Here is a 25640-nt window from a genome sequence, read left to right as displayed (position 1 = left end):
ATAGTAAACAGCTCATAAAGCATTAAACTATTTGCAGGGCCAAGTGTGGCCCCTGGGGCTGAGCCAGGCGGTCCTCCCAGCCACAAAAGGAGCGCCTACTGTGTGTAGCCGGAAGGCGCACTTATCTGTATTTCTCAGCCACGAAAAAGCGACAGTAGTTACTGGGTGAAGTTTCAAAGAACTGGCTAAGACTCACGGGCCCAGTTTCCTTTCTACCCTCAGACCAGCCTGTTCTTTAAGCGCGAGGGGGTCGGGCAGATCGCAGCACCCAGGCATCCCGCAAAGTAGGCGGGTCACCTTAGGGGCAACCTTTACCCGCTCAAAAATTCGTCTCACATTAGCAGTGAGGATTCGGGCGTCACCCCGAATCGTTATTTTCCTTACTCATAAGTTTAAGGCATAAAGGAGCGCTTCCGCTACTCGCTGCATGATGATTCCGAATCTCATTAGTGCTACGGTGAGTATAAAAGTTGACCGTTAAACTGAGACCCCCGTTTCTTTAAAGTTGGTCTTAATACTCGTTAATATTTTATGTCGCTTTTCGTTTTATTTGTCCTGGGGGAGAATAGAGAATGATAATGATCCCACACTTCGTATGCAGATATTCAGCTAGCGCCGCTAAGGCTCACGGATCCCACAGCCTGTGTACTTCCGGTTCTTGCCTACTTTGAACTGTCGCGAGAATTCGTCGAGGAAACGCCGGAAACAGCTCCTCCGTAGCGGCTGAAGGGGCGGGCTCGAGGAGTGAGGGGATCCAAGCTGCTCCGTGGTGTAAGATGGCGGACATCTCCCTGGACGAGCTCATCCGGAAACGGGGAGCTGCGGCAAAGGGGAGGTAAGTGGCCTTTTCTCCCTTCGGGGTTTAGGGCCCGTGGCTTAGCGCAGCTCGGGGTGGAGGAGGGAGCGGCCCCGGGTGGAGGAGGGAGCGGCCCGGGGCGACGGAGGGCCTCCTGCGCCCGCCCCCTGCCGTAGCCGCGCCGCTCATTGGCCCGGCCGCCGCCGCCGCCGCCGCCACAGGCCCGGCCGCCGGCCGCCCACTGGCCAGACTAGAGGCACCGTTGTTTCGGCGAGCCAGGGGAGGCTGGCGTGGCCGCTGGCGGCGGTGGGGCCGGGGTACGCGGATTGTGAGAGCGGCTGAGGGGGTACCCTCAGGGGGGCGGGGCTGCCCTCCGGGTCCCGAGAGCTTCCCCGGCGCAGCCCCCTCCCCGAGAAGACTGGCGCTCGGGCCCCGCTCCTCCGCGCTCTCAGCTCGGCCTTAGAGTTAGACGACCGGACTGCAGCGGGGCAGTGACTGGCTCGGACTCCGCGGGGACCTTATTCCACCTCCTGCGCCGACCGCCCTCTCCGAGCCGCTTCTGTTCACCCCGCCTCCGCGTGTGCGGCGTGCTCGGTACTCCGAGCGCTTTCGAGTACACATTGCCTCGTTGGCTTTTTCCCGGCCCTGTCGGCCAGCCAGCAAGTTGTCCCCATTTTACAGATGCGGACTCGAGGCTGGCAGAGGTAGAGTGCCGTGTCCGAGGCCGCGGCGAGCGGGGCTGTGCGCTTCAATTGCTGCCTGAGGGGCCTCGGCGTGGGAGGAAAACCGGGGTCGCGGGGGGGGGGGAGGGGGCGGCTGGGGCTCGGTAGTTTCCCGACGGCTGTAGCTCCCCGTTCTCAGAGGTGGCTGGGGCTGAGCGGGGAGCCGCGGAGGTGACTTGCCCCACAGTTTCTCAGGACCCTCCAGTGTTGTTGGTCACCTCCAGCCTGCAGGAGCGCCCTGTGTGGAGGAGGGGAACTTGGCCCGTGGTTTCCCTGCACACGTTACCGTAGTTGAACTGTTTGCAAACAGCCAGGCTGTGAAGAGGTTACATACCGTTGTTTTTTAGTACCTCCTGGTGCTTGAAGCTAGAAAATAGATTCTTTGCCTTGCTGTCGAAAATGAGTCCCACCACCCCCGCCCGGCTCAGCGGCCAGCACCCCACCCGGCTTCTGGCCCATGACCCGCCCTCAGTATTAATTTCCTCAATTCCTCGGGAGCATTCCTCTCCTGGGTCTTTTCCTCTAGTAACTGGTGTGGCATTGGCGCTGGGTCCTCTGCCACTTGTAACGGCGTCCTGGTTTCACAGGTTTGCTGGATAGTTGCTGAATGAGCCCCTCCTCAGTGCTGATGGCAGGGGGGCCCTGCCTGTGGGTCCGGACTGTCTGGCTGTGGATGTGTGCAGAGCCTCGCGTGGGGTAATGGATGGGGCTGCGGGGAAGCGGGTGGTGAATCCGTGGGGAGCACAGGCACTGTGTGTGCATGCAGCCGGGCAGACCTGGTCCCAGCAGACCCCGCGGCCAGATTACTTCTGAGCTGGGCAGTTTCCTCATTTGTAGTGATGGTTTCTGGTAGATCAGGGAGAGGTCTGAATATAAGAATGTAAGAGTGTATTTTAAAGTTTGTACCAGGCAGTAAGTGGTGGCAATTATCATGGGCCTTAAAGGAGGAGAAGCCAGGCCCCCTCCCCTGGGAACATGCTAGGTATGCATTGGGGCCCAGAGTCAGAATGCAGAGTTCAATCCCCTGCTTCTCCCACTTGCCATTAATCTTATGCAAGTTACTTAACCATTTCCTTATCGATAAAGTGTGGGCAGTCCTGACTTCATTAGGCTGTTGCCAGCACTAAGAGAATTAATATCTGGAGTACTTCAGAAGTGTCCGATGAGTACTAAGTGCTCCGAGGACATTAGCAGTTCCCAGTATGAGAGTATTGCTCTGCTATGATGTGCAGACTGGATTGGGGGGAAATGCAGGCAGAGTGAAAGGCAGCAGAAAGAAACTGGACTGCATGCTGTGTTTGAGTTAAATCTGCTGGAAACTCCATGTTTATTTATTTATTGAATTAAAATCCACTATTTAATGGAAAACTCAGTAATAAAATACAAAAACATGGATAAATCTTACACACATTATGCCAAGTGAAAGAGGCCAAACAGCTACAGATTGTGTGATTCTACTTACATGATGTTCTGGAGACCCTAAAGCAACAGGGACAGAAAATCGGTGGCTGCCAGGCACTTGAAGGGGAAAGGGGAGGAGATTGACTACACCTGGGCACCAGGGAACTTTTGGGGTTATTAAAACTTCTATATTTTGATTGTGGCAAAGTATATATCTAAAAAGGGTGAATTTTACCACATGTAAATTATATCTCAAAACCTCATTTATCAACAACAAAGCAGAGCATGCTACCCACACCAAGAATATTTCATGCAAAGACAGCCTTCATACCTTTCCCCCACTTCAATGGCGAGATGGTTGCAGAGGCTGTGAACAAATGATATTGGGCATAACTCTCCGCCAGGGCCATGTCATATGCAGTCACGTGAATGTTCAAAACCCCATGTTCATAATCTGTCCCCAAATTAATGGGTCTCAATTCCACTGTTCCCATCTTCTTCTTGGGCTCTTGTGCTTGAATTGGGTGCTTGTATCTTCAATGCCATGGGTGGGCTTTGTCTTGAGGTACCGGCTGATACTCAGCAGAATGCCATCTGTAGAACAAATGGGATTCTCTCCTGAAGTTTTGAACCTTAAGAGGGGAAAGGCTTTCTTAAAAATGATATCGTTCTTCAAACACATAACCTTCCCCAGAGCTCCGTTCATCCTTTCCTGCTGCGGCCTGTCATGCAAGATGAAGATCAGCCCAAGCAGCTGCAGTCCCTGGAGGCTGACAACACTGACGGACCGGCCTCCATCCTCATTTATTTATTTTTTAATATGTTTTTATTGATTTCAGAGAGGGAGGGAGAGAAACATCAGTGACGAGAGAGAATCATAGATCAGCTGCCTCCTGCACGCCCCCCACTGGGGATTGAGCCCACAACTTGGGCATGCGTCCTTGGTCAGAATGGAACCTGGGACCCTTCAGTCCGCAGGCCGGCTCTCTATCCACCGAGCCAAACCCGCTTGGGCGTCCATTTTTATTTTACTTGCACAGCCAACAAAGAGAAAAGCTAGACCTGGGTGTCCTGTCAAGAAATGTACAAGTTCTGAACAGTAAATACAGTCTGTTCTACATGTTTACTAGGCGATTCCTTCCTTGGAACTTTGGTTTAACATTGCATGGATGTCCCAGGAACTTTTATCTTTTTTTTTTAAAATATATTTTATTGATTTTTTACAGAGAGGAAGGAAGAGGGATAGAGAGCTAGAAACATCGATGAGAGAGAAACACCGATCAGCTGCCTCTTGCACACCTCCCACTGGGGATGTGCCCGCAACCAAGTTACATGCCCTTGACCGGAATCGAACCTGGGACCCTTCTGTCCACAGGCTGACGCTCTATCCACTGAGCCAAACCAGTTTTGGCCAGGAACTTCTATCTTAAAACTTTAGGAAGAACCTGTGATTATCTCAGAAAATGTCTTTCCTCTTGATGGAAATAGCAAAAGACAGCCCGTGGAAGTGTAAATAACCTCTTTCCCCACAGGGCATGGACTGTGCTTGTACTTACAAACAGCCTTTCTGTTTCATGTTCATTGCACCTTGTAAGTCAAGAAAGGGGTCACTATCATTATTATTACCTGGAGCCCCATTCACTATCATTATTACCTGACTCCAAGGAATTATCGGAGGTTTTCTTGATTAAGTGGGAATTACAGAAAGGGAGGGGAGAGTTTTGAGTGCTCCTCCATCCAGGCCATGGTGGGCACTGTTTTTCCCCACGCATAGCACATCTCCAGTGACTTCAGTTGCTCCAGACCCATAGGTGAGTCTCCTCAGGACAGCACTGGCACCAGCTGGTCATTTCTTCCTTTAGCTGTGAGAGCGTCCTGATGGAGTTTGTCAGGACAACATCTGGTTTGATCAGTTGACTCCTCGGCATAGCTGTCTGTCCACTGAGTCCGTGTGTTCGATGAGCTGGCAGGCAGCCTTAGTGGGAAAGTTGGGCCTTGAGTGTTGGAGCTGAGCAGCCCTGGGCCGCATGCCCCGACCGAGGGAGGGGTCCTTGGAACCAGGGAGGGTGGGAGTGGAGAGCTTTTCAGTTCAGGCCAGGGCCCTGGTCTGGGTCCTCCGTGCTTGTTTCTCTTGAAAAGGATCAAGGAAACGTATGCCTAAAACAGAGGAAAATTAGTTACTACATAACTCAGAGGGAAAGAATTAGTATTTAAAATGAGACACCTGCACAGGACTCTCTCGGAGGGTAAGAGGTAGTGTGTTATTTTTCTTTATGTCTCTGAAGTACCTAAATTCAGTGCTCCCTTCAGCAACTCGTATACTGAAATTGGATGATGCAGAGAAGATAGGCATGGCCCCTGCGCAAGGATGACGTGCAAATTTGTGAAGTGTTCCATATTTAAAAAAAAAATAATAAAGTACCTAATTGAGAATTGACCCTGGGTAATGGAACGAAACTGTGTTTTCTCCCTACAAAGATGACCTCAATACACATGTGCTCTACCCCAGAGATCCCCATGGGTTCAAATCCACTTTATAATAATCCGTGCCCCATCATTGGCCTGCATCCTTTGGTCTGGACTTATGTCCAGAGCCAGCTGCCACTCTGCCCTCCACCGATAGAACCGAGAGAGCGAGGCCTTCCTAGCCCCATGCAAACCCTTTTTGGGCATCACGTGTCCCGGCTCCAGTCGGGGTCTGGGAGGAAGAGCTTAGACTCCAGCGGGGCATTTGCCCTCTTAATCCACAGCACTCTTCCCGAGACCCGGAGAAGGCCTAGCGAGGGGCTGAAGCGGAGCGGTGCACGGTTTTGGGTGTGACAAGGTGGGGCAGTTAAGAGACTTGCTTAAAATGTCCCTCTCCCCTCTGCAAACGTTTACTGAGGCCAGAAGTGCAGGATGTGTTTCAGGAACCTCCGAGAGCCTGCATTTGGAGGTGAGGCTGCAGGCCGAAGTTGGGGCTCCACCGAGGGAGGTTGGGCTTTGTTAGGGAACCCTCAGCAGTTCTTGGGGCAGGAGGTACCATAATTGACTCTGTGTTTTAGAGACCTGCTTCTAGCAGGAATGTTTATTTGGAAAATTCCTGATGACTAATGCCTGCTTTATAACCACTACTGCTACCTGCTGGGATGAATAGCTGTCTTTTCATGCAGGAAGAGGAGCAGTGATTATAAAAAGCCTGCACATTGAACCCCCTAAAGCTGTTCATGACAGGAGTTGAAAAGAACTGAAGGCATGGAATTGAGGGAAAGTAGCTTGCTTACCACAACGACATCACCTCCCTCCCCCAAATGGACCTCGCGCTGTTCCAGTAGATAAAACACTGTAGCGCAAGGCTGGTATTTTTGGTGGTCTTTCTTGCCTGACAAGCAGTATGGTGTGTGAGTCCCCAGTGTGTGGACATCCTCGGTGTGCGCACTCACCCTCCAGTCACTGAGAGAGTGCTTTCTCCCTCGACATGACTGAAGTCCTGAGATTTTCCTTAGCCTGGCGGCAGTACTCACCCTTCCTTAGCTCTTCAAACTCTGGCCTTTATCTTTCACCCATGCTTAATTTATTAGGACTTTAACTAGGTATAGTGAGGTGCATATCCAGCCTTCACCATTATAGCTCTGTGATTTGGGGTTCTCAGTTTTCTCCTCTATAAAATGTGGATAATAACCTCATTCTCAGAGTTGTGAGGGTTAAAGGAGGTGTGTCAAAGTCTATGGACCTTTAGTAAGTGCTCAGGACTGTTAGTTGAGATCATCTTCTTTAGAAAATCTTTCATGCACCCTGCTGGCCAGTGCCCCTATGTGGCCATGGCAGACATTGCTTATCAACCATAGACTCGTGTGAATTCTCAGTAGAGTACTTAAGAGCCATTACTGATCATCAGAGAGGGAAATTGTTGAGGAATATGAATAAATTAAGGTTATAGAGGTCTTCTCTCCATTGCCCCTCCTAAGTAGGTTTACTCATCTGTCCTTTTCTCCATTCTCTGTTCAGGTATATGAAATTTGTTTTCAAGAATCTCATTCTCTCTGTAGCCACTGATCTGATTACTATTACTGTAGATCAAGCATGTCAAACTCGCAGCCCCGGGCCACATGCCTCGTTTATTTGGCCTGTGTTAGCCTTTGAGTTTGACATGTTTGCTATAGATGCTTTCCTTTTCTAGAACTTCATAGAAACGGAGTCTTTCAATATGAACTCTTAATGTCTGGCTTCTTTTACTCAGCACAGTGTTTTTGAGCTTCATCTGTGTTAGTTGGTGTATCAATAGTTCATTCTTTTTTACCACTGAGTAATATTTCGTATGGATATATCATAATGTATATCATAATGTATTACCTGATGATTGGCATTTGGTGTGTTTTCAGATTTTGGTGATTGTGAATAAAAGCTACTCTAAAAAAAAAAAAAGAAGAAGCTCATTGTTCCTTTAGTTATTCAAAATATTCACTTTCAGTTGGTTATCTTTTTGCCCCCTATTTTATGGACATTGTTTTCTTGGTTGAAAGTGTAATGATGGCATGGTGGCTGGATTTGCCCAATTTCATGGTATTGTAAAATCACAGGGCGCACCACATGACAAGAGCATCTTACCTCCTTTAGTTATAAATATCAGGAACCTCTGGTAATGAGGGTGCCTGGTGAGGGGAGGAGGTGGTATTTGGAGAAGGCAGACGAAGAAAGGAAAGCTTCAGGACAGGCTCGCGTTTGGATAGGATGGGTCCGACCCCCACTGGTGGACGTGCTCGTATGCAGCCTGGTTCTCTTTGCAATGCCCCTACTTGGGCAGGCAAGATCCTTGTGGGTCCCATTTTCAGGGTCAAGCCCTGGGTTACTCGGTGTGCTCTGGCTGCATGGGGAGGAGCTGGGGGGAGCCTTGGTAGCCAGGCTCCGAGCAGGGTGTTGGACTGGTCGGTGGAGGCAGTCTTCTCTAGGAGAAGCGCTTTCGGGGCAGCCATCACTTCTCTCTCACCTCCCCTGGAGCTTGGAGTTGGAAGGAGGGAAGCTTGGGGCCTGTTATAATGGAAAGATTGTGGGCTCTGGAGTCAGGTGGACCTAGTGTCCGGTCCCAGCCATGCTACTAGTGCTATGATTTAGTTCTTACAGAGGAGATGAGGTGATGGCAACTAACAGCGATTGTGAGCCTGGAAGGTTAATGATTGATCGGAGCCCTGTAGGGGCCTTGACACTTCCCTGGATCTCAGGATCAAAAAGCTGTTTGAGCCTTTGTCATTCCCCTGGTGCCAGGAAGACACTGGTCAGGAGCTGCAGAGTGTGCCCCTGCGAAGCTCTTAGTCCATCCCAGGAGAGGCAGGCTTGTAAACAAATCATTGTGGTGCAGCATGGTAAGTGCCTTAATGGAAGCCTTGTCCCGCTGTGGAAGTGATATGGGGGAAGTGGAAGAATGGGAGGCGGGGAGCTTACTGTGCCTGCTGCCAGAGCTGCAAGAGCAAAGAAGCCCCCAGCGGGGCTGTAGTGGACATTTCCCTGGTCTGCCTACAATGCCCTTTGACTCACGTCTCTTTCCAGACACCCTGGGCCTCTTAAGCCTGCCCACCACCCTGCAGGTGTCCACTTGCTTGTGGTGTCCCCACAGACTGTGGACTTTCCTAGAACAGGAGTCTGGTGATTATTTGGGTATCTGTATGCCTCCACCCCCAAGTCAGAGCTCAGGAGACCTGTTCCTCGCCCTGCCCTTTTGGTCACGTGATTGCTGGGCCCGGGACCTCTGGCGCGGGGGCGTTCAGTGCCTGATGAGTGAAGGATTCATCTGGAGTGCTTTCCACTAACTTCAGTTTTATCTATCTGGACCTTACGTATTGATCAAATTATTTTTTCCCTATTTGATGAGTAGGCCCTCAGTAGTAGCTCCTGGTGTGAACTGATAGTCTGTTACTTTCCTGTGATGGGCATCATCAACAGATGTAGGGAGTTGAAATCATTAAAAAATAAAACCAGTGGGGCTAAAAATCTATAATAATAAAAGCATAATATGCCAAACAACCTTCCAGATGAAGCCAGGGCTGCAAGGGCCACCTTACATGAATTGCATGCATTGGGTCTCTAGTATCCTATCTAATAAAGAGGGAATATGCTAATTGACCATCACTCCATCACAAAGATGGCTGCACCCACAGCTGAGAGGCCAAGTTCCCATAAGGAGCCTTAACGAGCAATCAGCAGGGACCTGAGGCTATGCCCGCCCCCACCCCCGTGGGGCTTGACAGGGGACCTCAGGCTATGCCCCCCACCCAGCAGGGCGTGACAGGGGACCTCGGGCTGTGCCCCCCACCCGGCAGGGCTTGACAGGGGACCTCAAGGTGCGCTTCCCGTCCTGGTGCTGAGCTAGGGGACCTCAGGCTGCTCCCCCTGCCCCAGCGCCAGGCCGGGGGACCTCAGACTGCACCCCCTGCTTGGCAGGGCTTCACAGGGGACTTCAGGCCGTGCCCCTGGCCCCAGCACCGGGCCAGGGGACCTGAGGTTGCGCCCCTCTACCTGGCTGGGCTTGACAGGTCATCTCAGGCTGTGCCCCTGACGCAGCAGGGCTTGACGGGGGACCTCAAGGTGCACCCCCAGTGCTGGGTCAGGGAAATTCCGGCCGCGCCCCCACCCAGCGGGGCTTGACAGGGGACCTGAGGCTGTGCCCCCCCACCCTGCCTGGCGGGGCTTGATGGGGGACCTCAGGCCGTGTCCCACACCTGGCGGGGCTTGACGGAGGACCTCAAGACACGCCCCCCCCCCCCCGCCCTGGTCTGGGCTGGGGGACCTCAGGCCTCGCCCCCCATCCTGACGCTGGGCCAGGGAACCTGAGGCTATGCCCCCTGCCCAGCACGGCTTGACAAGGGTGGGACTGGCCGGGTCTGGATCTAGCCCAGTGGTGGGGGGAGGCGGCCGTGTCTGGGTCTCACGTGATTTTGAGGTGCATGTGGGTGGGCGGGGACTTGACTCTGGGTCCCGTGGTGAGCCCCAGACTCTGACAGGAGGAAGGTTTTCATATACATTTTACTAATTTTCTTTAATCTCTGACACTTCTATTATAGAGAAAGGGCAAATAGCAATATTAAATTATTTCCTCTAATCCCCTTTTAATGTGCACGAATTTCGTGCACCGGGTCACTAGTGCACCTTTGAAGTTCTTCTAGCTGGGCTAATCAAATTAACAGAGACAGATTAACAGAAGAAAATAAAATTTTAATACATGCACATGAGGAATTCACATAAGCATGAAAATTTTTTAATTTTTTAAAATATGTATTTTTTTATAGATTTCACAGAGGAAGATAGAGGGAGAGAGAGAGATAGAAACATCAATGATGAGAGAGAATCACTGATCAGCTGCCTCCTGCACACCCCACACTGAGGATCAAGCCCACAACCCGGGCATGTGCCCTGACTGGGGATGGACCGAAACCTCCTGGTTCATAGGTTGATGCTCAACTACTGAGCCATGCCGGCTGGGCTTAATATTACAATTTTTATTTGCAGGCTCAATGTCAGACCAGGAGTTGGAGGTGTCCGATCTTATGTTGGGATCCAGCAGAGCTTCCTCAGCCAGCCAGCACGCACAGCCACCTTCCAGCAGAAGTTTGATGCCCGGCAGAAGATTGGCCTCTCGGATGCCCGGCTCAAGCTGGGAGTCAAGGATGCCCGAGAAAAGCTTTTGCAGAAAGATGCTCGTTTCCGGATCAAAGGGAAAGTGCAGGATGCCAGAGAGATGTTGAACTCCCGCAAGCAGCAGAGCATGGCTCCCCAGAGGCCCCACCAGGTAGCTGATGCCCGGGAGAAGCTCAGCTTGAAGCGGAGTTCCCCTGCTTCCTTCCTGAGTCCCCCCATCGGGACGGTGACTCCAGCTCTGAAGCTCACTAAAACCATCCAGGTAGGTATGGCTCTTGTCATAAATCCCAGGAAGCCAGTAACAACTACAGATTCTGGCAGGGAGCAGGGAGCAGGGATGGTTGGGGAACATAACATTCCTGGGTTTGTATAGTAACCATATGAGGAAGGCAAGGCATTGCCCAGTTTTATATAAAAGCGGGGGAGGTCCAGTGAAATGAAGTGCCTTTCCCAGGTGAGCTAGCGGTGGAGGGAAGAGAGGGGAAGGGACAAGACATTTATAGAGCATGTGCTACCTGGCAGGCACACCATATATGACTTCCCCCACTCACTATATTGCTCACTGCAACCCCGGAGTTATTACCTCAGTTTTATCCAAGAACCTCAGTCTCGGAGATGTGAATTATGCCCAGAGTTACACAGCTCCTCATACAGTGCCCTGGCCACCGGCACAGCCACCACCCCAAAGGGAAGGGAAGCAAGATCATTTCATCTTCACACAACTGGTAACGGGAACAGCAGCAGCAGGAAGCATGCATTGAGCCGGTTCATTGAGCCCTGCACATGCCTTGCCAGGTGATCTCTGGGCCGGCGAGGCTTCCTGTCACTCTCCTGTTTTGGTCAGAGGTACTCTGTAGGGCCTTTCACCAAAGACCAAATTGAGTGCCCCTCATATTTCGAGTTCAGTGACCATAGAGAGTGATGTGGGCCCTGTGTGATGGATTGTGACCAGCAGGTGTTTCTAGGTTCCACAGCAGAAGGCCATGACACCACCTCATGCCCATCCTGCTGGAATGAGGATTAACGTCGTCAACAATCACCAGGCCAGACAGGTAGAGTGTGTGTGTGTGTGTACAAATGTGTTTTGATTGGACCTGCTAGGTGGATTCACTGATGCTACTTCAAGGTTCACAATTTGAAGAATTGGGAGGAATTACATTTGACTGTATTTTATGAGTTTTAAGAAGAAATTTTATAACTGAGGAGAGAGGCATAAGAGGCAGAAGCAAATTGGAAAAAAATATTTTTTTTTAAATTAACATGTGCTTAATACAGAAAATTTACAAACTAGAGAAAGATTAAGAAGTTTCTTATGCTTCTGTTCTCCTAAGCCAGTGGTCGGCAAACTGCGGCTCGCGAGCCGCAGTTTGCCGCTCTGTTGACTAATGAGTTTGCCGACCACTGTCCTAAGGCAACCATTGTTGAAATTCTGCCCTGTTCCTTCCTGTTTTTTAAACGGCATTATTATTTAATTATTGCATAGTTTTAGCTGTGGTTATATTCTTTTTTTAAAAAATATATTTTATTGATTTTTTACAGAGAGGAAGGGAGAAGGATAGAGAGTTAGAAACATCAATGAGAGAGAAACATCGATCTGCTGCCTCCTGCACGGCCCCCTACTGGGGATGTGCCCGCAACGAAGGTACATGCCCTTGACCGGAATCGAACCTGGGACCCTTGAGTCCGCAGGCCGAAGTTCTATCCACTGAGCCAAACTGATTAGGGCTGTGGTTATATTCTTTTTTTTTTAATATATTTTATTGATATTTCACAGAGAGGAAGGGAGAGGGATAGAGAGCTAGAAACATCGATGAGAGAGAAACATCGATCAGCTGCCTCCTGCACGCCCCCTACTGGGGATGTGCCCGCAACCAAGGTACATGCCCTTGACCGGAATCGAACCTGGGACCCTTGAGTCCGCAGGCCGAAGTTCTATCCACTGAGCCAAACCGATTAGGGCTGTGGTTATATTCTTTTTTTTTTTTTTTTAATATATTTTATTGATATTTCACAGAGAGGAAGGGAGAGGGATAGAGAGCTAGAAACATCGATGAGAGAGAAACATCGATCAGCTGCCTCCTGCACGCCCCCTACTGGGGATGTGCCCGCAACCAAGGTACATGCCCTTGATCGGAATAGAACCTGGGACCCTTCAGTCCGCAGGCCGATGCTCTATCCACTGAGCCAAACCGGTTTCGGCATGTGGTTATATTCTTAATCCAATTTTGTGTCATTCTTTTTTCACTTTAGAACTCAAGCATTTTTGTGTATTTACGTTTATTGTAAAGGACATTTTTAACCCTTTATATGCCGTAAGCGTCTATAGACGCAAGCGGGATGGTTTCCATTTTGGACGCGTGGCAATTAACTGGTTTATAACCACATAATCCATTGTGCTGACATTCCAGTTGATTTAAACCATTTACTGTACTTTTCACTGTTAGAAATTCTCTGAACATCTTTGTGGATAACGTTCTTTCTAGGGTTTGGGTTTGTTTCCATAGGCCAGATTGCCAGGGCGGGGCTTTCCAAGCCAAAGGACATAAGCAGACATTTGGGCGACTCTTCCTAGGCATTGTCCACTTGTAGAAAGGAGGTACCTGGAAGCCGCAGCACTGATCTGCCCCTGTGGGCAGGGAGCCACCTGTCAGGACTTGAGCCTCACTCAGCTCCTCAGGCACCCCACACGCCGCTTCTCCCTCCACCTCCATTGCTCCAGCAGCCCTCTCCCTGCTGTCCTCGCTCCAAATGCTGTTGGCAGCCTGTATACCACATCAGCTTATGTTGGTTTGTTTTCAGAATGTGTATGACCTGGATGAAGATGATGACATCGCAACTCCCATTCCTAGTAAACAGATGAAGTTGACAGCCTCCAGCAGCTTTCTCCACCACATGGTAGGTGTTTTGTGTTTTGCCCACACTTGCTGTGTGTGTCTGATTAGTGGATGGTAGAGGAGGTGGAGAATCGGCCTTTCAACTCAGATATATTTCTTCATTTGGGTCTTAAGATCTTCAGAACTGGAGCTTGTCCAGCCCCTCATTTTACCAATACTGAGACCAGAGTGTCTAGTGACTTGTTCAAGGTCCCACAGGTCGTGAGGTGGAGAGCTACAGCTCCCCATTGATTCAGGTTTGAGACGCTTCGTGAGAAACGTGGTGACCCCACAGGAGGAATCCATGTTCTTTCATTTGCAGCAGGACATTCTATGTGCTCCCCTTTCCTCCGTTCTTAAATCTGGATTCCCTTGGTTAGTGGGTTAGCAAAACAATCTGAACCTTACCCACCAGTGCAGTCTTGCAAGAAAAGCTTGTTAAACTGGGATACTGGTCAGATACATGCAGCACAGGAAAGAAAGCAACATCGGGAACATCGCGGAGGTCTGCATGTTCCCTGACATTCTGGGAGCTGCTAGGGCCAGGCCTGTGTCTGGTGCCCCTGTAGAGCCAGAACAGGGACCAGAAAACTGGGAGTCTGGGCCTTCTTAGGAGTGGGTTCTTAGGCCCAGCCAGCCTGGAGCTGATCAGTCCATTGTGATAGAAGCATATGTGGAAATGTACTTGATCCCAAGCTTTTGACCTTCCGACCAGCCCCGAATTGGATTTTTATAAAGTCTAAAGCATGTCAAACTCGCGGCCCGCAGGCCACATGCCTCGTTAAAGGAGGTCTAAACGGTATGAGTGAGCCTGTGGATCCTGGTCAGGGCTGCGTGTCAGCTTCTCACCAAGGGCTGCTAACCCCGGAAAGTGGCTCCCGTGAGCACGTGTGCAGGCTGTGTGTTTCTTCCCTTCTGTGCCTTCCCTGGGGATGTCGCTGGCAGCCTTTTGGCTTCAGGCCACTCATGGAATTGGGAGACGGTGGGGGCCTCAAGGGTGGCGGTGGTCAGTCCCTAACGGGGCATTCAAGTCGCTAGCCTCTCAGGTTCCTGTCTGCCTCTTCGTTTAGGCCGGGCTGAGCAGTTCCAAGCTTTCCATGTCTAAGGCCCCCCCTCTCACCAAAGTGGTTCAGAACGATGCATACACAGCTCCTGCTCTCCCCTCCTCGGTTCGAACAAAAGCCTTGACCAACATGTCCCGGACACTAGTGAACAAGGAGGATTCCCCCAAAGAGCTGCCGCCTGCTGAGGTGAGGTGAAGGTGAAGGTGAAGGAGAGGAAGTGGAAGTGACCACACCAGTTGAGAGTCAGCCTGTGCTGGGTGGGCAGTGGGCTGTATGTACCCTGTTGCGTCCTCACAGCGCCTCTCTGAGGTAGGCGTTGCCACCCCCATTTTACAAATGAGCAAACCAAGACCCAGCGGCCCCTGAGCGCAAAGAGCTCGCAGGCGAGTGGGGGAAACCGCCTGTGTCTGGTGATACAACAGTTGTGCTCAGAGAGCTGCTGGAGCACTGGGAGAGCGCGGCTGAGTCCACCGGGCACGGCTGGAAGGCTGAGCTGGGTGCGTGTGGAAATAGGAGTGGCCTTGCAGGCAGAGGCACAGGCGCCTGAGAGGGCTCTGCTTATGGGAAGCAGGAGGCTCCATCCCTTAGCTTGGGGAGGGGGCATGGTGGGCGCTGGGGTCCCCAGTAGGAGGCGGGCCTCCAGGTCACTTGCCTAGAGTGAGTGCTGCTGTTGGCACAGCTGTTCTCTGCCTTCCGGTAACACTCTTGTCTGCGGCAGCCTATCCTCAGCCCTTTGGAAGGGACCAAGATGACTGTGAATAACCTACACCCTAGGGTCACCGAGGAGGACATTGTTGTAAGTACTGTGCCCTGCCAGAATTTCCCATCCCCAACCTCTTCTGTGTCAATGGAATTGGTCACTCTACGTAGAGCTCCAGAATTTATTTCTAACAGAGTCCTGTGCGACATATTAGCCACTGTCATTATTTGATAAGCCTATACATTCTCCTGCCAGAGTTCCCGGAGAAATTCCATAACTGTTATCCCCATTGAGGGAGGAAGTGCGCACCAAGGCAGGAGGACTTTGGGCGTGACTTGTTGAATGTCGCGCGACCCATGACTGTAAGCTCAGGCCCATTTCTCATTTCTGCACAGCTTGTCCCCTCTTCTGGTCCATGCTGAGGCCTGTGGATATCCCAAGAACGCCCCTAGAATGGAGCTTCCCTGAAATCGTGGGCATATTCCGCCATAGCGCGGCCACCAGTCACCCCAGAGCCCTCGCAGTGTGTGAATGGCAGGCAGGATGATGGCCTGAACTTCTCCGCTAACCCTGTCCCCTCTGCTTTGCAGGAGCTTTTCTGTGTATGTGGAGCCCTGAAGCGGGCTCGGCTGGTCCATCCAGGGGTAGCAGAGGTGGTTTTTGTGAAGAAGGATGATGCCATCACCGCATATAAGAAATACAACAACCGGTGTCTGGACGGTAAGTCAGGAGAAAGCAGCTACTTCCCCTTCCTGCTCCTCACTGCTTACTGTCGGGCAGCAGGCCTTCAGAGCAAGCCTTCCTCTGCAGTGGGTGGGAGGGCATCCTGGTGCAGTCACCCGCTGGGGCCTTCTGTGCACCAAGAGCAGGCAGGGAGGTGCAGTGTCTGGGTGGTGCTGAGCTGCCAGCTCCTGTCCCACAAGCCCTGGGTTTCACCTAGCCCAGCACCTAAGCTAGCTAGCAGGGAGGCACCTGCTCCGTGGATGGTCCTCTTGAGGAGTCTCGGCAGTGCTGTGTGAGCCATAGCCTCCCCCTGCTAGCTGTTGGTCTGCTCAGTGCTAGGACACAGCCTCCTTCATGGCCTGGAGCCTCGTCTGACTATTGGCACCCGATGAGCTCTGCTTCTAGTGAGAAAACCACTGATTTCACTGAGTGCAGATTCCCCATTATTCATCCCGGGGCGGCCTAGACAGAGGAACGCTGTCTGCCACGGTCCTCCTGTCCGCCCATTTGTGCTTTCGGTGTGTGTTGAGTCCTTACTGTGGAGCAAGGCCCTGTGCTTGTAGTGGAGGGGCAGAAACTAAGAGAACACGGTCACTGGGAGTTTAGTTTGCATTTCCCTAGTAACTAATGATGTTGAGCATCTTTTCATGTGCTTTTTGGCCATTTGTGCATCTTCCTTAGAGAAATGTCTATTCAGAATCTTTGCTTACTTTTTGAATTATCTTTTATCATTGAGTTGTCAGAGTTCTTTATATAGTCTTTTCTTTAAGAATTTATTTTATTATCTTTTTTTTTTTTTTTAATATATATTTTTTTATTTCAGAGAGGGAGAGAGAGATAGAAACATCAGTGATGAGAGGGAATCATTGACTGGCTGCCTCTTGCACGCCTCCTACTGGGGATCGAGCTCGCAACCCAGGCTCTTATCAAATAATGACAGTGGCTAATATGTGCCCTTGACCGGGAATCAAACCTGGGACCCTTCAGTCCCCAGGCCGGTGCTCTATCCACTGAGCCAAACAGGCTAGGGCTATTTATCTTTTTTTTTATCCTCACCCGAGGGTATTTTCCATTGATTTTTAGAGAGAATGGAAAAGAGAGGGAAAGAGAGAGAAATATCAATGTGAGAGAAACATTGATTGGTTGCCTCTTGCACTCGCCCTGGAGCCTGCCCTTGACCGGAATTGAATCCAGGACCCTTCAGTCCACAGGCTGACGCTCTATCCACTGAGCCAAACGGGCCAAGGCTCTTTATGTATTCTTGATATAGGTCTCTTAGATAAATGGTTTGTCAATAATTTCTCCCAATATGTAGTTTGTCTTTTCACTCCTTTTTTAACATATGCATTTAGAGCGATATATTTCCCTCTCAGCACTGCATTAGCCACATCTCATAAGTTTTGATATGTTGTGTTTTTATTTTCATTCATCTCAAAGTATTTTCTAAGTTACCTAGTGTTTTTCTCTTTTGACCCATTGGTTATTTAGGGTGGTTCTGTTTAATTTCCATATATTTGTGAGTTTTCCAAATTTCCTCCTGGGTATGTGGGACAATATGTGTTTAGCTGCTGTTGGATAGATGTCTGTCAGGTCCACTGGTTTATGTTGTTCAAGTCTTCTGTTTCTTCGTTCATCTTCTGCCTGGTGGTTCTGTCCATTACTGGGCGTGCAGAGCTGAAACCTTCAACTATTGTTTTTTTACTTCTCCTTTCACTTCTGTCAGCTTTTGCTTCATGTGTTTGAGCCTTTTGTTAGTTTCATAAATGTTTATAATTGTTCTAATGGTTTTCTTCCTAGTGGAGGGACCCTTTTGTCAGTTACAAAACATCCCTCTTTGTCTCTAGTAACATTTTTCGTTTTAACGTCCATTTTAGCTGATATTCATATAGCCACTCCATGTTTCTTAGGGTTGCTGTTTGGGCGATAAATATCTCCTTTTACTTTCAACCTTTTTGTATCTTTGAATCTAATCTCCAGTAGATAGAATATATCAGAATCTATTTCAGATTAATACTAACTTCATTCCACTGAGAGAGAGAAACGTCACTTCTCTATGACTCCATTCCCTCTTTTTGTGCTGTTCTGTTTTTAATGTTTACACTTAAAATTTTTTTCTTTATCTTATTCTTTTTTGTTATTCTCCCTGTCCCATTTTATGTACACTGGGAGTGTAGTACTCAGTACAGTTAATCTTTCATAAGACAAAGTGGAAGCCTGTACATAGACTTTTAAATCCTCTTTGCACTTAATTTCATAGCATAACATTTTCTCTTACTAATTGCTTCAAAGCCAGGTTGGATGGCTTCACACCGAGTCCCGGTTCTCCCTCCCTTCCACGCCCCTCTCCTCCGGTGTGAAGCAAGGTCTGGGGCCAGTTTGCTTCTCGGTGCTGTTATTGCCGAGGTGTCATGGACCTCACACACTGGGATCCTCTTAGTCCCCGGGTTTTGCTTCAGAATCCAGCAGCTCCATCCCCAGTGTGGAGCGAGAGCTGCCAGTGGTGGGTGTTTGACCGCCGGGGTGAAGGTGGCAGCCTTGTCCTTTAGTGTGAAGAGCTGTGATCTCATGGCAGAGCCTTCTTTTTTGGTTTTTCAGGGCAGCCAATGAAGTGCAACCTTCACATGAATGGGAACGTCATCACCTCCGACCAGCCCATCCTGCTGTAAGTCCCAAAGGCAGCCATGCCGGGGCGGGTGGAGCTTTCTCCTGGCTGACTCTGCCTGATCCCCTCTCTGTCCTGACGGGTACATGGCCGGCACACGGCTCCATCCCACTTCCTGCGCTCTTCTGGCAGGCAGGCAGGCAGGCAATCAGGGTGCTTAGCTTTGTACAAAGAGGCTTGTCCCGCCTTTTCCACAGGGGATTGGCCTCACGGGCTAGCATTAAAACTTGTTCGCAGCCTATAATCTAGAAGCACTTGAGAAGAAAGTGGAGAGCAGGCCAGATGTGTCCCTCTTTGCAAAAGGGTGTATTGTCCAAGGGGACAGGGAGCCCCACCTCCTGTGATTGACTGATGGAGACGGTGCTGGCTGCTGCCCTCCTTCTGTGTCACACGTCTGGGCATACGTGCCGGGCACAGGACTGCGGGGCCTCACGTGTAGACTGTCCTTTTATAGACAAGGCGGCAGAGACCTGGGGAGGATGTTAGACTCGCCAAGGCGGGCGGGGTAGTGCGGGCAGGCCTGAAGTAGACTGAAATTTAGAAAGACCGGAATGTGAACCCTGCATATTGAATTGTGTGATTTGGACAAGTTTCTTAAGCCTTATTCCAGGACTAAGTTGTATTCCAAAAAGAGTGTGTCCTATGACCTAAGAAGTTTGAGAACCATTGGGCTAACCAGAGTTAAATTTATTTCTTTACTTCAAGACTTCTCAGAATATAGAACATGCTAATATGTGTGTGACCATCCCTGAGGGATGTGTATTGTTTTCTAAACTTCACACCCCAGCTGACAGCAGGCTGCACCTCCTCAGCAAACAAGAAGGGTGGTAGGTTTGCTGCAGATGAAGTGAGATGCAGGCCACAGAGAGCACTCCATTCGGGGCCCAGCTTGTAACAGATCAGTAAACGGTGGCCCCCCTGCATCTAAGGGAAACTGACAAAGATCTTGACTCCTCTCTGCTCACAGACGGCTGAGTGACAGCCCCTCGGTGAGAAAGGAGAGTGAGCTGCCTCGCAGGGCGAACTCTGCCGCCTCATCCAACCCTCCGGCCGAGGTGGACCCCGACACCATCCTGAAGGCGCTCTTCAAGTCCTCGGGGGCCTCTGTGACCACACAGCCCACAGAATTCAAAATCAAACTTTGAGCGGGGGAGCAAGGCAGCCAGAGCGGGGCGGAAGGAGGGTGGTTCTGTTTCCCAAAGCAAAGCTTGTGACCAATGGGCCGTTGGACTGGAGGCCCCAGGCGGGGGTAAGAGCTCCTCACTGGACAGACCCGCCTTCCTGTGATACGTTCTACCCTGTGCTCTGTACGTTACCATTTCCTGTAGTGTTTCTTCTCCCTCCATCTTCTCTCCAAGGTAGGTTTGTGTTGTTCAAATTGTCTCTCCCCCTCACCTCAGTTCCAAACCAGCTTCTTTCCTGGAAATGGTGTTCTGAATTCTCTGCGTGATTTCTTGTGGCTCCGTGGAATTCAGGGCGGGGCTGTTCGGAGGATACTGCTTTTTCCAGGGGTGAGGGGCTTCCTCCCCTTTTTATTTTTGAAAGTTTTCGAACGAAGTGGAGAATGGAAGTTCTGCCATCCCAATGGGAGCCGGGTCAGCTCCAGCGCTGTGCCACTCACCGGCCTGGCCAGTGGAGGGGCCTGGGTGGGCATCAGGTCCCAGGCTCTTGTCCTCTCCCCACAATTGTCTCCACACCAGTGTGGTCGGGAGGGCCCTGTTGGCAAGGGCAGGGTGAGGCTGCTGCTCTGCCAGGAAGTGTGCACCACAGCTCCTGCCTGGCGGGCCCGTGCTGTTTCAGGCAGCTCAGAGTTCATCCTGAGGTCACGTGTCCCTTTTCCCATGGGTTAGGCCAAGTGCTCCACCCGTTCTCTTGGCCTCTGGTTATTACTGCTGGGAGGGCTTGCTGGTCCCTCAAGTTTTCACTAGACCAGAGCTCATCACACCCTGGTTCTGGTGTTAATGCCAGCTCTCCCCTAGTTTCGTGACGCTGGGTTTGGAGGATTATTAAAAGGGGAGATATTGGCTTGCTCCTGGCTCTTCCTATCTGGCCTCAGATGTCTGCAGGACAATAGGGATTCTGGGAGCACATATGCAGCTACCACCTTTGTAAGTGGCCCATCGGTCCATGAGCAGAGGGATCTTTTCCTGCCTTGGCAGTGGGGGAGGGGGGGGGGTGGTAAGAAGGGAATAGAGAGAGCAAAGCAGCCCTTCCAGGCAAGCACTCGGTTCCTCTCAGAATGGTTCCAGGGAGTTGGGGCAAAACTTGAGCCCTCAGGGCAGCCCCTGAGTACCCAGTCAGCATTGCTCCAGAGTCACCATCAGTGCCCGCCCGTTTGCTGGGCTGTAAGGGAGTCCAGGTGGCAGAGCTGAAGAGAGTTGGGGAGCAGGGTTCTGGGAGCTCCACAGGATCAGTAGCAAGTGCTATGAAAGGCGCAGGCCAAGGAAGTAAAGGGGCTGAGACACTGAGAACCTCTTACGACCTGCTTGGGGCCAGCACAGTGCAGACAGACCTGGAAACACGTTTCCCCAGAGTTAAATCCGTCAAGCAGGAAGTCCCCAAGGTTTGAACCCAGCTCCGTCCTCCAGCTCCGAGGTTGCGCAGGCCTGGCAAGTCCAAGGAATGTGCTTGGTGGTGCTCCCTGTCTGGTTCTGTAAGGAATGCGGTTCTTGTTCCCTTTTCCCCTTTGAACGGGTGTCAATGTAGTTCTCTCAGCAGCTGGAAGACATTCCTCCTACACTTCCCGAAACTCTTGGCCCAAGAGAGCATCCCAGGCGTAGGGCCTCGTTCCGCGGCCCGGAGCACAGTAGGCCACGCTCAGACTCTGCTCCGAGCAGAGGTGGTAAACGTCCTGCCTGCGTGGTGTTGCCCTCCCCTCCTCCCAGTCCCAGGCCAGGCCGCTCTGGTAGCAGAGTGTCGTTGAGCTAGCTGCAGCCCCCTGGTCACCTGGACCCGGTCTCTGGACAGCCATGTGGTACATTGTGGGGTGAAGCCCGTTTGTCTCCCCTAGTCTACAGGATGGCCTCGTGGAACACGGAAGAGAAGGTGATGGGCCATCCTCGTGTCCCTCTTAACTTCCCACTCCCCTACATTCCCCATCTGTGTCTCTTGTTCAAAAGAAGAGGAAGAGGCATTAAGGGATGGAGGAGACTCTGTTACTTAATACATTTCTGAATAAAGTTTGTTATTCCTACCTCTGAGCTGTCATTTCTTAAGTTTTACTAAGTGGCCTTAATAACCAGAAGCAAGCATTTGCCTTGGCTTTCCTACTCCCCTGCTCCGACCTTGGAGCAGCCCCTCACAGCACTCCCCGAACCTGATTCTCCAAGGCTGAGGATGCGAGCAGTGGTGTCTGGGAGCACCTGGCTCAGCACTCTACCTCCTGGACCTGCAGTGCCTCACTGAGTATGAAGCGTGGTCAGCCTGACTGATGGAGTGAATACACTAAATTTTACTGACTGACCATCCTTTGTGGTTGTTAATCCACACCCGAGGACACCCTTTATTTTTATTGATTTCAGAGAGGGAGGGAGAGAGAAAAACAGTAAGAATCATTGATCAGCTGCCTCCTGCACACCCCACTGGGGATCGAGCCTGCATCCCCAAGCATGTGCCCTGACGGGGAATTGAACCGTGACCTCCTGGTTCATAGGTCGACACTCAACTGCTGAGCCACAGCAGGTGGGCCTGCATTGATTTTTAGAGAGTGAAAAGGAGGGGAAGAGACAAGAGAGAAACATCGATTGGTTGCCTGCCACACACCCTGACCAGGGCCAGGGATCAATCCTGCAACCCAGGTACGTGCCCTTGACCAGAATTGAACCCAGGACCCTTCAGTCCACAGGCCAACGCTCTATCCACCAAGGCAAACCGGCTGGGGCTGACAACCATTTTTTTTTTTTTAATTTTTAAAAATATACTTTATTTACTTTTTACAGAGAGGGTGTACAGTTCATTGGTATTAAATATGTGCACATTGTTGTGCAATCAATAACTCCCCATTCTTCCTCCCCCAGCCACTGGCAACCCACCACTATACTCCCCAGAAATGGCAGATAAAAATCTGAAAGCAAGCCAAAACCGGTTTGGCTCAATGGATAGAGCGTCGGCCTGTGGACTGAAGGGTCCCGGGTTCGATTCCGGTCGGGGGCATGTGCCTTGGCTGCGGGCATATCCCCAGTGGAGGGTGTGCAGGAGGCAGCTGATCGACGTTTCTCTCTCATCGATGTTTCTAGCTTTCTATCCCTCTCCCTTCCTCTCTGCAAAAATATCAATAAAATATTTAAAAAAAAAAAATCTGAAAGCAAGAGAAATGATGCCTTGCCTGCAGGGAAAAAATTTGACATTTCTCATCAGAAACCATGAGGTCAGAGGAATGGTACATTTACCAAGTAGCAAAAAAAAATTACTGTCAACTAAGAATCTATACCCAGCAAAATGTATCCTTCAGGAATTAGGGAGAATTTAGGGATTCTCAGATGAAGGAAGAGTAGAGAATTTGTTGCCAGTAAGACCTATCCTGAGAAGATGGTTGAAGTTCTCTAAAACATAAAGGAAACATTTTTAAAAAGGAAACAGGAGCATCGGCCTGTGGACTGAAGGGTTCCAGTTTCAATTCCAGTCAAGGGCACAGGCCCAGGTTGCGGGCTCGATCCCCAGTATGGGGCGTGCAGGAGGCAGCTGATCCATGATTCTCATCATGGTATTTCTATCCCTCTCCCTGCCTCTCTGAAATCAATAAAAATATATATTTTTTTAAAAAGGAAACTTAGAATATCACAAAAAAAACAACAAATACCATAACTTGGGTAAACAAAATACTCCAGTTTTCTAAATTATGGTTGATGGTTGAAGCAAGTGTTATAACATCGATGTGGTTTTCAACGTAGGAAATATTTAAAGCAATTGCTTTATAAATGGGAGAGAGCAAGATGATTAAACGGGGAAGATTTCTACACTTCTCTCAAACTGGTAAAATTTGGACAAATTATATTGTAACATGTATAATGTGATTATTGGACCAACAACTAAAGTGATAAGCAATGCATCCAAAAACACTGTAGAGAAATCAAAATGGAATTCTAAAAATAATTTTCAAGCAATCTACTGGAAATCGGGGGGGAAAAAACACAAATAACAGCAGAAAACAAAAAAAGTGAGTGACTTAAGCCCTAGCATACCACAAAGTACATTAAGTATAAATGGTCTAAATACATGTGTCAATTGAAAGACAGAAATAGGCAAAGTGGGTGAAAAACGTGACCTAACTATATGCTGTCTACGAGAAACTTAACTTCAAATATAACAGGATAAGTAGGTTGAAAGTAAAAGGATGGGAAAGTGGTAAATACGCAAACATTACTCAAAAAAGAAGTGGCGCCCTAACTGGTTTGGCTCAGTGGATAGAGCATCAGCCTACAGTCTGAAAGGTCCCAGGTTCAATTCCAGTCAAGGGAATGTACCTTGGTTGTGGGCACATCCCTAGTGGGAGGTGTGCAGGAGGCAGCTGATCGATGTTTCTCTCTCATCGAAGTTTCTAACTCTCTATCCCTCTCCCTTCCTCTCTGTAAAAAAAAAAAAATCAATAAAATTCATATTTAAAAAAAATTACCAGGTACAGAGAAGGACATTACATAATGAAAAAGGGCTCACTGCACCAAGAAGACATAATCCTAAATAGGTACTTACCAAACAGCAGAGCTACAAAACGATGCAAAACCTAGCAGAATGGAAAGAACAGAAAATCCACATTTTTACTTGGAGACTCCAACTCCTCTTAACAACTGGTAGAACAATTCGAAGAAAATCAGCAAGGGCCCTGACCGGTTTGGTTCAGTGGATAGAGCATCGGCCTGCAGACTGAAGGGTCCCAGGTTCGGTTCCGGTCAAGGGCATGTACCTTGGTTGCAGGCACATCCCTAGTAGGGGGCGTGCAAGAGGCAGCTAATCGATGTTTCTCTCTCATTGATGTTTCTAGCTCTCTATCCCTCTCCTTTCCTCTGTAAAAAATCAATAAAATATATTTTTAAAAAAAAGAAAGTCAGCAAGGATGTAGAACTTAACATCAACCAGGATCCAATCAACAGAATACTCCCCAAAAAGAGGATACACACTCTTTTCAAATGCCCATGGAACATACATAAAGATAGACCATGTCCTGGGACATACAACAAATCTCAACAAATGTAAAGGAACTGAACTTAGAGTGTGTTCTGTGGTCACCGTGGAATGAATCCCTGGGTTCAAGATGGAAACGTTTCCCTCTTAAGATCAGAGACAAAGATGTCCGCTTTTATCACTTCTATTTAACATTGTGTAAGAGGTTCTAGCCAGGACAATTCGGGTGAAAGGGAAAGCATCCAGATTGGAGAGAAAGAAGTAAAAGTATCTATCTGTAATGGCATGGTCTGTGTACAGAAAATGCTAAGAAATCCTCCAAGAGATTACTGGAACCAAATAAGCAGCAGGGTTACAGGGTACAAAATCAATTGATAATAATTGCAATGAACAATCTAAAAACCAAACTAAGAAAACGATTTCACCCCCTGAACCTGCCCCCAAGGCCCCTTTTCTCTGACTTCTTAGTGAGCCACAGCAGCCCAGCCTAGGCTCATTTCCCAGCCCTTCCTTGTTTCACTGTCCCCAGCTTTAATAAATAGCCTCTAAAATTAAAAAAATCCACTTAGCATAGTGTCAAAAAGAATAAAATACTGACATGTAAATTTAGCAAAATAGCCCTAGCCAGTTTGGCTCAGTGGATAGAGCTTTGGCCTGGGGACTGAAGGGTCCCGGGTTCCATTCAGGTCGAGGGCACATGTCCGGGGTTGTGGGCTTGATCCCCAGTAGGGGACATGCCGGAAGCAACCGATCAATGATTCTCTCTCATCATTGATGTTTCTATCTCTCTCTCCCCCGCTCTCCCTTCCTCTCTGAAATCAATAAAAATATATTTTTAAAAAGGTTTTAGCAAAATAAATAAATGCAAAACTTATATTTTGAAAACTGCAAAATATTGTTGAAAGAGACCTAGTAACCAAAACAGTCTTGAAGAGAGTTGAAGGACTCACACTTCTGAGTTCAAACCTGAAACC

At 49.6% G+C, this 25640-nt stretch overlaps 1 protein-coding gene across 2 annotated transcripts; it reads left to right on the top strand.

The window, feature by feature from the left end:
• The first annotated feature begins 703 nt into the window (after window positions 1-703).
• POLDIP3 (DNA polymerase delta interacting protein 3) lies at window positions 704-21742 on the top strand. Of its 2 annotated transcripts, XM_080659512.1 has the most exons (9): window positions 704-835; window positions 10399-10789; window positions 11493-11579; window positions 13327-13422; window positions 14471-14650; window positions 15183-15260; window positions 15755-15884; window positions 18483-18549; window positions 19517-21742. In XM_080659512.1, exons 1-9 carry the CDS (start codon window positions 777-779, stop codon window positions 19692-19694), a joined length of 1266 nt encoding a protein of 421 aa, XP_080515638.1. In that variant the 5' UTR covers window positions 704-776; the 3' UTR covers window positions 19695-21742. The 2 variants fall into 2 exon arrangements, with proteins under 2 accessions (XP_080515638.1, XP_080515639.1); XM_080659513.1 differs by lacking the exon at window positions 11493-11579.
• Window positions 21743-25640: the final 3898 nt, after the last annotated feature.

The sequence above is a fragment of the Plecotus auritus genome (genome assembly GCF_963455305.1).
Source record: "Plecotus auritus genome assembly, chromosome: 3".
NCBI classification, from domain to species: Eukaryota; Metazoa; Chordata; class Mammalia; order Chiroptera; family Vespertilionidae; genus Plecotus; species Plecotus auritus.
Note: the sequence above shows the minus strand (reverse complement) of the source record. Positions and strands in the feature narration are given on the sequence as shown.